The sequence below is a fragment of the Terrapene carolina genome, unplaced genomic scaffold, assembly GCF_002925995.2.
Source record: "Terrapene carolina triunguis isolate 2854851 unplaced genomic scaffold, T_m_triunguis-2.0 Scaffold236, whole genome shotgun sequence".
Classification (NCBI taxonomy): Eukaryota; Metazoa; Chordata; order Testudines; family Emydidae; genus Terrapene; species Terrapene triunguis.
In genome coordinates this window covers 7,671,455-7,682,269 of record NW_020664587.1, presented here as the reverse complement: position 1 = coordinate 7,682,269, position 10,815 = coordinate 7,671,455, and the positions used below count along the sequence as shown (strand labels likewise).

Here is a 10,815-nt window from a genome sequence, read left to right as displayed (position 1 = left end):
TGTGTGTGTGTGTGTGTGTGTGTGTGTGTGTGTGTGTGTGTGTGTGTAGAATAACACCCAAGGAAAAAGCCGCAGCTAACTGTGAAGTGAAGACACAGCCATATATTACAGCTCACCAAATACACACACTCCACAAAGCAAGCCGCTTGGTCATTAACCTCTAGTCTAATCAATGATTAAAAAAGAAACCAAAATAAAAGATTGACGCTGAAGGGGAACAGGAAAATTCCTTAAATGTTTCTAAGTCGACAATATTGAATAAAGTGCAAGGTATTGTAAAAGTGGCATTAACTAAATGCTAAGTGACTGAATTGGGAATAATGACATTAGACCAGTGCTGAAATTAAATGAGGAATTGATTGAAAAGAGTCCTATTAAATTCAGAACACCACAATACAAGACCAATCACTGCAGAATAGCCTTTAAAGGTTTTACAGTGATTTAAGTCAATTAAAAGTTTAAAAACTAAGAAATGTTCCAAAACTGGTTGTGACTAGGTGTTAGGAAATCCACAATGGTGGTAAATATGGGTTAGCTTCTCTATTACACACACAAAACCAGTTTGACTTGGTTCTAATGTGTAGAGAAGGATTATGCATAACCTGTTAGAATAAAAACGAGGAATCATTGTAGTGGATAGGGCACTGGACATGGAGTCAAGAGACCCAAGTTCTATTCTGCCACTGACCTGCTCTGTGCCTCAGTTTCCCCATTTGTATCACAGAGATAATGCTACTTATCTCCTCCCTGTGCACTGTATTCCTTAGTTAATAAGGTGCGTGAAGACCCTCCGATGGAAGGTGCTGTGTTAAGCACAAGATAATCTTTGTAGTTTTTCCAGTCTCCCTGCAGGGTGGAATGTGTATTAAGACAAGCGACGGATGGAAGGATGATCTAGTGATTAAGGCATTAGCCTGGGACTTGGGAGACCTGGGTTCTATTCCCTGCTCTGCTACAGACCTTGGGCAAGTCATTTCCCTGCTCTGTGCCTCAGTTTCCCCACCTGTAAATTAGAATACCAGGACTTCCCCTACCTCACAGAGCTGTTATGAGGACAAATACATTACAGATTTTGACACGCTCAGATACAACAGTAATGGGAGTCAGATAAGGACGTAGGACAGAGAGCTAGACACTGGCTGGCCCCGGCCCCTTTGTTCTTCCATAAAATTTTTGGGAACAATCCAGATAGCCCCATTTTAAAATCTGTTCCGATTTCCCTCCTCCCACCACAATTCCATAGGGCTGGAGCATCACATGGCTTCCCCTCCAACCTCCCTCTGGCTGCGCTCCTTGCCCCATCTACCCCACGTTCCCTACCTGTGTTTATGGCTGCTTTCCCTTTCAGCAGCAGCTTGAGACAGTTGGGCTGGTTGTACTGAGCACTGTAATGCAGCGCCGTGTTCCCGTCCGGAGTTGCCTTGTCCACGTTTCCCCTGCACAGTCAGGCAAAGGCAGTTGAAGACACAGGCAGCAGCAAAGAACATCTCCCACCAGAGAGACAGCGCTGCCTAGTTGGGGGTCTGGGAGTCAGGAGATGTGGGTTCTATTCCCAGCCCTGCCACTGACCCGCTTGAACTTGAGTACATCACTTCCCCACTCTGTGCCTCAGTTTCTCCATCTCTAAAATGGGGAGAAGGCTCCTGACCTGCCTCTTGTGGGGGATGGGAGAATCAGTGACACTGAGATCCATGTATGAAAGGTGCGCTGCCAGTCAACAGCAGAGAGATTTTTGTTCCCACACAGGGGAACTATGTCAAGAGACTCCTTCTCCCTCCCCAGTTCCTGACAACATCGTTGTTCTCCAAATTCCTTCTAGTCCGGCTTCAGCCTTCTCATGCTGAGAACGAGGAGCACGGAATTCCAGCTGGGGGTCACATGAAGAGCAATTACCTCTGTGCTCCATTGTAGAATACGGCCATGGAGCCAGCCCATAATTACACGGGCCAGTGGACAGCTTACTGGATAGACCTTATGACAGGTCTCTCTTCCACCACCCCCAGTTTCCAGACATCTCCCCCTTCCCTGCATTATCATCTGCCTTTTGGATTAGTCCCTCCCCCCGTGATTTGTTCTAAATCAAATCTCTGTTATTTTCTACCCCAATTTCTAACCTCACTTGGTAGCTTTGGATTAATCCTCTGTCCTTGCAATTCCTCCCATGTTAGGGTCAGCTGCAAATCCCACCAGCTCTTTGATTAACCGCCTTCAAATGCAGGTGATGAAGGCCTGAACCCAGCGGAGAATACACCTCCAGCAGCACAGTGGGTCTCCCAGGCAGGAGAGCTCTAAGTCACATGGATTTTTGTGTGGCGCCTCCCCTCCCAGTGTTGACCAGGCCTGCACCTGCTTAGCTTATGAGACCTGACATGTTCCCAGCCCAAGATGCTATGGATGTCAGCCTGCCGCCTGTCACCTGCCCTCCTCCCTGGGTGAGGCTTACCCATTCTGAATGATGAAGTCCACCAGCGGGAGGGAGGACTTGTCTGCATAACGCACAGCCAGGTGCAGAGCCAACTCACCCTGGTCCTGTCACAGGGGGAGGAGAAGCAACATTAACCCTCTCTCCACTACAGCGCAGCTTGGCATGGCACATTCGGTTCACAAGAGAACATAAGAACGGCCATACTGGGTCCATCTAGCCCAGTATCCGGTCTTCTTACAGTGGCCAACGCCAGGTGCCTCAGAGGGAATGAACAAAACAGGCAATCATCGAGTGATCCATCCCGTCATCCACTCCCAGTTTCAGGCAGTCAGAGGCTAGGGACATCCAGAGCATGGGGTTGCATCCCTGACCATCTTACTAATGGAGGATAGATCCACCAATGGCTCTATCCTCCATGAACTTATCTAATTCTTCTTTGAGCCCTGATCGGGCAGCGTCCCAGCAGGGGTTGTGGGTTTGATGGCCACTCATCTCCTGAGAACCCTGCAGAAGACGTGTCCTCAACCCCAGAGATGAGGAGGAACATCTGGTGTCGCTTAGCATCAACTGCCGAGGCAAGGGACAGCAGGATCCAAGGGAAATCCTGTCGGGGCCTTCTCAGCTGTGAGCTGCTCAGAAGGGCTGGTGGAAAATTTTCCATTGAAACCATTTATCAGTGGAAAATTGGATACTGACAAAATGAAAATTTCCCATGTTTTCAAGAGAAAATTTTCAATGTTTCATCAAACAAGCCAAATGCTGGAAAAAGTGAATATTTCAGTTCAGACAGCCTGCTGCGGTGCCTCTTGGGAATTTTAGTCTGGTTTCTTTATGTCATCATTCTCCTCTATAAGCCAGGTTTCCCAGCTGAACTACATATCCCATGATGCATCATCAGAGTCCCCGGCCATGCTGCAACTGCCTCCACTTGCCATGAGATAGGCCCATGAGGCATCATGGGAGAACGTAGCCTGAGCAGGGAGCCCAGCCTATGGAGGAGAATGGGAGCAGGAGGTACTCAAAGTACAACTCCCATGAGGCACCATGGCAGCATTTCAGAATCAAAATTTCAGTTTTAAATTTTTTTTCCCCCACCAAACAATTGAACTTTACAGTGGAAAATTTCAAAACAACATGATTTTTCCCCCCCATTTAGTCAACATTTTCCAAAGCCCATTTTCCAACCGGCTCGAATGCTCACATCAAACCAAGAACATCAGCATTCGCACGTCACTTCTTCACAATGCTACGTAGGCAGGAACTCTCACCCCCAGCAGCCCCGTTTGCGATGGGACTCTCTATCCCCAGCTCATCTGCAAGGCCCCTCTCCCGTCCACATTTCAGGCCCACTTCTGCTGTGTTGCTTATAGTGAACCTAATTGACTTGTATAAGAGTCAACAACAGAACTGTTTCCTGTCCCCTAACCTGTCTGTCTGTCCATTCTCAGCCTCTGACCCCCTCGGGGCAGAGCCTGTCCCTTTGCATGTGTTTGGAAAGCCCCAAGCACACAGCAGGCCCCAACAGAAATGCTAATACATGGCAGAAGAAGTACTTGGGGATCCTTGGGCGGAAGTTAGAAGAACCTGTTTCACCTTTCAGTGACCCTCCTGCCCGGCCCCTGAGCTCCTGGCCCGGGAAGCTAGCCCCCGGCCCCTCCCCTGCTGTTCCCCCCTCCCCGCAGCCTCAGCTCACTGCACCGCCGGCGCAATGCTCTGGGCGGCGGGGCTGTGAGCTCTTGCTGGGCAGCGCAGCTGCAGAGCCGGGGCCTGACCCGGTGTTCTGTGCTGCGCGCTGGCTGGCTCCAGCTGGGCGGCGTGGCTGCCTGTCCTGGTGCTCTGGGGAGCGCGGCTGTATCGTCGCCAACCACCGGTGCTCCAGGCAGCGCGGTAAGGGGGCAGGGAGCGGGGGGGGTTGGATAGAGAGCAGGGGAGTTTGGGGTGGTGGTCAGGGGGTGGGGGTGTGAATAGGGGGCGGGGTGGTGGTCAGGGGGCGAGGAACAGGGGGGTTGAATAGGGGCAGAGGTCCCTGGGGGGCAGTCAGGAATGAGAGGAGGGGTGGATGGGGCAGGGGTCCTGGGGGGGCTGTCAGGGGACAGGGAATGGGGGGGGGGGGCGGGGGGGGCAGGAGGCCGGGGGGGGGGGTCAGGGGGCCATCAGAAAGGGGGCGGGGGCTGGGCCACACGTGACTGTTTGGGGAGGCACAGCCTCCATACAATTTCGGAAACCCAATGTGGCCATCAGGCCAAAAAGTTTGCCCGCCCGTCTTAACCTGACCAGTTCCCTGCCATTGCAGGGGCCTTGGGTATTGGTGGCACCTTGGTCTCTCCTGTTCTCTGCCTGTGGCATGCACCAGTTTAGTTTCCTGAGGACTGAAATGCTTTGGGCTTAACACAGGGGCATCTGGGCAATATTTAATGGCCTGCAATATACAGGAGGTCAGACTAGACGATCAGAGGGACCCTTTTAGCCTTAGACACTATGAAACTCAGCTAAGCCAGCGCTGCAGCAACAAGGTTTAGCTGGCAGGGTCTGTGAGCCGCACCGCAGCATAGAGATGGGGTCACAGCTGGCGTGAAGCATGAATCTCACTGATTGTAGAACTCAGCCAGCACGGTGAGAGTGACACCTTGCAGGATGGCGCTGCCAGCCAGCACCATTTATGGTTTGTATAACCGTAGCACCTAGGAGCCCAAGGCATGGACCAGGCCCCCAACGTGCCAGGCGCTGGGCAAACGCAGAACAAACATGGTCACTGATGGCTTCTGCCCCGGACGGCTGATAATCCAAGTACAAGACAAGAGACGGATCCAGACATGCAAGCAATGCTCACCTGGCTGTCGGGGCTAGCCAGGGGTTTTGCTAGTTCGTGCCCCTCCGCAAAGGCTTGTAACAAGGCAAAGAGATCCCGGTTGCGAATGGCTTCCCAGAGCCGGTGCGGCTCATCCCTGCCGGCTTTCTGGACATACTTGCGCTCCATGTATTTGGCCACGATATATTCTTTCCTGGCGCTCCTGCAGGCGGGAGAGAGGGAGCTGGGTTAGCGAGGTCACACCCACCCACCCAGCCTTGCTGCAGATTCCTGAGCTGAGACGAAGTCAGCACGCCGGACCAAACAGCTCTCTCTCCCCTCACCAGAAAGGAAAGGCGTGGCTGGCCCTGCAGCACTGCTAGAGAGAGAGAGACCGTCACCTCTGGACTGACTCCTCGGGCTGGTGGATTTTGGACAGGGAGCACAGGGGCAAAGCAAGAATAGGAAATACACCTCCGGACAAGGGATGAGACAGCAGGTAGGGTTTGGAGAAGCTATTTGCTGATGGCCTCACCTCAGGGAGGGTGCAAGGACGTTTCGCGCCCTAGGTGAAACTTCCACCTTGCGCCCCCCCTCTCCCCGAGCCCTGTGGCAGCTCTCCGCACTAAGGCGCCCCCCTGCCCCGCGGCAGCTCCCCACCCCCCCCGCCCTGAGGCGCCCCCACGCCGTCACTGCTCCACTTCTCCCGCCTCCCAGGCTTGCGGCGCCAGTCAGCTGTTTGGCGCCGCAAGCCTGGGAGGGAGAGAAGCAGAGCGGGGCGGCGTGCTCAGGGGAGGAGGCGGAGCAGAGGTAAGCTGGGGCGGGGAGCAGTTTCCCTGCGTGCTGCCCCCCCCCCTTACTTGCTGCAGGCGGCCCTCCCCGCATCCCCCTGCCCCAGCTCCCTCCGCCTAAATGCCGACGACAACCGGGGCGCCCAAAGATCCGGCCGCCGCCGAAGGACCCGAAATGCCGCCCCCCAAATGCTAGCACCCTAGGCGACCGCCTAGGTCACCTAATGGGTTGCACCGGCCCTGCCCCACCTAGAGGAAGGTGCCACCTCCACCCTCCTCCCAAGTGAGCCCATGAGAGCGAGCAGGTCTGGGCCTGACACACACCGCCTCATGAGCTCGCTCCCCTGTGTCTTACTCACATATCGCTGCTTGACGAAGGCTTCAGATTCCCCTGCGCCGGCAGCGTGGCCTCCATGATTTCGTTAAACCGGGCATTTCCGATACTGACCGCCAGCTGCGAACGAGAAGGGGAAACCAGCCCCATAAGCACAGGTGCTTCTGTGCCTGGGAGCCCCGTGGCTTGACTTGCCTGCTGGTTAGCAGCGGTTTGCGTCACACCCCGGAGAAAGGAGAAACGCCAAGAGAAAGAAGCTAAAGAAAAACTATAACGGATACATCCGTCCTTCACTAGAGACGGGTTGAGGCCAAGCCACATTTCAGGGCCGGATTCAGGAGAATTTGTGAGAGGACCTTGCAAGATCTCTGCCCTCTAGAACGATGGGAACCTTTGAAATCTAGTCGGAGTGTCACAAAACAGACTGGCTCTCCAGCTGGGCTGCGCTAGGCTTAGCTTTCATGGCCACGCCTGTGAATCTGGGGCTCTGATGAAGGGGACGGAGCGCTAAGGAGAAGCAGAAAAGAGGAGGAAGGACCCGGAGCTTACGCACAGGAGCCGCTTACCAGCAGTTCAGAGGTGCTGAGAACGTCCAGGGTCAGGGACTGTATGCGGGAGTAGTGCACCCCCAGCTCCCGGTGAATGCCCGAGCACTCAATACACGTCAGGATGCCCAGGTTGATGGAGAGCCACGTGGGATCTGCAAGGAAGCAGTACAGCCCCGGTGAGTGAGCTGTGACAGCCCCCCGGCGGCACATCCTTCCCCGCATCCCTGCCCGACCCCTGCACTCTGGCACCTCCTGGCCTGTTGCAGGTCGGCCGCTTAGTCCTTTTCTACCCAGATCTCCGTATGGCATCACTGGAGAAATCCCTCACCTCCGGCCTTGTCCCGGGATCGCCACCCCTCCCGGCTGGCATCCAGCTTCCAACAACAGCCGGGTGTGAATGCTCACAGGCTCATGCCGTGTCCAACTAGACCACAGAGACGGCGTGTGCATCCCGGTCTGAGCCAGCCACAGGTAAAAGCCACAAGGCAAAGCGAAGCTCACAATGCTGGTGATGTGACCAGTGCCAGGCTAAGGGCACCAGGCCCATGCACGCTCGGAAGCTGCCCCTTTGCAACAGCGTCCGAGTCCCCCCATCACCGACCTACCTGGGGCCCCGCAGTCACAGCACTGCTTGTTGCCTGGCATGCCCTTCACCTCGCCAATGACCAGTTTGGTGAGCTCCTGCAGGCCAGCGTCTGTCACCCCCCCGGCGGAGGCCGCACAGCCGCTTGGGTCACCCTTGAAGGCGTTGCTGAGAGCTTCATCCTTGCTGTTCTGGAGCACGGACACCCAGCTGGCCAGGGAGGGGGAAGAGGGGAGACTTCAGACAGGGACCCCACAGCGAGGGACAAGTGGAATGGAAACCGAGGGAGGGATCACGGGAGGAAGAGAAACAAAAAGACTTTCTAGGCTAGAGAAACAGTACGGTGGGTAACAGGGCCCTGCCTCTGCGCAACGCTCCTATCTTGAGCACAGAGGGCACCGTAATAACAAACAACAATCCTGAGCTCATATATAGCATAGTTCCTCAGCAGATCTCAAAGCGCCTTGCGAAGCAGGACAGTATCATGATCTGCCTTTCATATGGGGGAAACTGAGGCACAGAGCAGGGAAGTAACTTGCCCAAGGTCACCCAGCAGGCCAGTGGCAGTGCCAGGAACAGAACCGAGGTCTCCTGACTCCCAGGCCGCTGCGCTACCACTAGACCCCGCTGCCTCCACACTGCAGAGTGAGGACGCAAGGTGCTCCCGCCCTGCAGGGGCCAAGCACAGTGTCTTCACACGTGGTGCTCACCACCTCTGTGGGCCCCCGGAGCCAGACAGCAGGCACAGGATGCAAACCTACAAAGCAGATCATCCTGCCATGGGAACTGAGGGCCCTGTATTCTGCAGTGGTGAAATGGGCCCCCAGACTCAGTGCAACGTTCTGGCTTGCACATTTGTGCCCCCCTGCTCTGTGGGCAGAAGCCCGACTGCTCAGTTATGTCTCAGAGCCCCAATCCTGATGCCAGCCAATGCAGAGCCTGCTGGATCTCAAATGGGAGGGGCCTGTGCCTCAATATTTGCATATGCAGAGGAGGTAGCTGTCCTGTTCTCTCCTGCAAGGCCAGTAGCCATTCCCACTCAGGGAAAGGGGAGGATGGGCGGAGAGGACGGTTGCTGTCACTTACACAACACACTCCTGTTCATCCTCAGCCTGGAAGTGGTATGTCCTGTTATCTGCAAGGAGGGGGAGAGGGGACAGGTGAAAGGGATGCTTTCAATATCTGGGAAAGCCCATGATCTCTGGCCAAGTCAGAAGCACAAAGCCAGCTGCTTCAAGAGGCTGGATAATTTTAGCAGGACGATCTATGCAGCATTGTGAAATAAAGCTTTTGACTTGTACTTCTGGAGACCTGGTTCAAATCCAACCTTGGGCCACAAGTGTCATGAGTTTGGTAGGTCTCGCCTCACTCCACAGGGGACATTGACACTCATTACTTAAGGATCCTATGATAGGCACCTTCCACTTGGGGGAGGCCTGGAATTGAAAAAAGGGGCAGGAGGAGGGAGAAGGGTGTCTCTATCTCAGGAGGGCTGAGATGCATTGGTAGAGCTGTGGGTGAGCAGAATCATAGAATATACAGGGTGGGAAGGGACCTCAGGAGGTCATGTAGTCCAACCCCCTGCTCAAAGCAGGACCAGTCCCCAACTAAATCAGAATCAGAATAGCTAGGATGTAGGTGAGGAATGAAGGCCATTTCAGAGCTGGGAGAACTTTGCACAGAGCTCAGTTACGCCAGTCCTGCCTCTAGCCCGCGATGGCCATCTCTCAGTTTGCACCCCAGTTAAAAATACACCTTCCCTGTTCTCTTTCCAGGATAACTCTGAGGGGCTGCCCAGGTACTTCTCGGGGAGCGGGGGTCCTAGCCAGAGAGATCGATTTACAAGACCCAAAAATGGGGAGAGCTCAGAATTGTAGAGCAGATGCAATGTCCTATCCTGGACCTCGAGAGCATGAGATATCGAGGCCCACATTTAGGCGTTGCTGTGCTCAGCACCGCAAGGCCTAACTGACTTAGGAGCCGACACGCATTTTCAAAAGGGATTTAGGCACTTGGGATTTTGGCTCCTAAGTCAGTCAGGCCTTGCGGTGCTGAGCGCAAGCAATGCCTAAATACTAGAGCTGTCAATGAATCGCAGTTAACTCACACGATTAACTCAAAAAAAAATTAATCACGGTTTTAATCGCACTGTTAAACAACAGAATACCAATTGAAATGTATTAAATATTTTGGATGTTTTTCTACATTTTCAAATATATTGATTTCTATTACAACACAGAATGCAAAGTGTACAGTGCTCACTTTATATTATTTTTGATTACAAATATTTGCACTCTAAAAGCGATAAAAGAAATAGTAATTTTCAATTCACCTCATACAAGTACGGAAGTGCAATCTCTTTATCGTGAAGGTGCAACTTACAAAGGTAGATTTTTTTTTTTTTTTTTTACTTAACTGCACTCAAAAACAAAACAACGCAAAACTTTAGAGCCTACAAGTCCACACAGTCCTACTTCTTGTTCAGCCAATCACTCAGACAAACAAGTTTGTTTACATTGACGGGAGATACTGCTGCCTGCTTCTTATTTACAATGTCACCTGCAAGTGAGAACAGACATTCGCCTGGGACTTTTGTAGCCGGCATTGCAAGGTATTTACGTGCCAGATATGCTAAACATTCGTATGCCCCTTCATGCTTCGGCCACCATTCCAGAGGACATGATTCCAGGCTGAAGACACTCATTAAAAAAATAATGCGTTAATTAAATTTGTGACTCAATTCCTTGGGGGAGAATTGTATGTCTCTGGCTCTGTTTTACCTGCATTCTGCCATATATTTCATGTTATAGCAGTCTCAGGTGATGACCCAGCACATGTTTGATTTACGAACACTTTCACTGCAGCTTTGACAAAATGCAAAGAAGGTACCAATGTGAGATTTCTAAAGATAGCTACAGCACTCGACCCAAGGTTTAAGAATCTGAAGTGCCTTCCAAAATCTGAGAGGGACGAGGTGTGGAGCATGCTTTCAGAAGCCTTAAAAGTGCAACACTCTGTTGCAGAAACTACAGAACCCGAATCACCAAAAAAGAAAATCAACCTCTGACTCAGAAGATGAAAATGAACATGCGTCGGTCCACACTGCTTTGGATTGTTATTGAGCAGAATAACATCAGCATGGATGCAGGTCCTCTGGAATGGTGGTTGAAGCATGAAGGGACATATCAATCTAACTCATCTGGCATGTAAATATCTTGCGACGCCGGCTAAAACTGTTCTCACTTTCAGGTGACATTGTGAACAAGAAGCGGGCACATTATCTCCTGCAAATGTAAACAAAACTTGTTTGTCTGAGCGATTGGCTGAACAAGAAGTAGGACCGAGT

At 52.6% G+C, this 10,815-nt stretch overlaps 1 protein-coding gene across 1 annotated transcript in view; it reads right to left on the bottom strand.

Moving 5' to 3' along the window:
- Positions 1-10,815, bottom strand: part of ASAP3 (ArfGAP with SH3 domain, ankyrin repeat and PH domain 3) — a 64,735-nt gene that overhangs the window by 11,170 nt on the left and 42,750 nt on the right. Inside the window, exons 13-19 of the mRNA XM_026657106.2 lie at positions 8,556-8,604; positions 7,492-7,679; positions 6,905-7,038; positions 6,364-6,458; positions 5,256-5,436; positions 2,444-2,529; positions 1,321-1,436 (exon numbers count right to left, since the gene is read on the bottom strand). Of these exons, the coding sequence (XP_026512891.1) occupies positions 1,321-1,436; positions 2,444-2,529; positions 5,256-5,436; positions 6,364-6,458; positions 6,905-7,038; positions 7,492-7,679; positions 8,556-8,604 (849 nt within the window). The remainder of the gene's footprint in view (positions 1-1,320; positions 1,437-2,443; positions 2,530-5,255; positions 5,437-6,363; positions 6,459-6,904; positions 7,039-7,491; positions 7,680-8,555; positions 8,605-10,815) is intronic.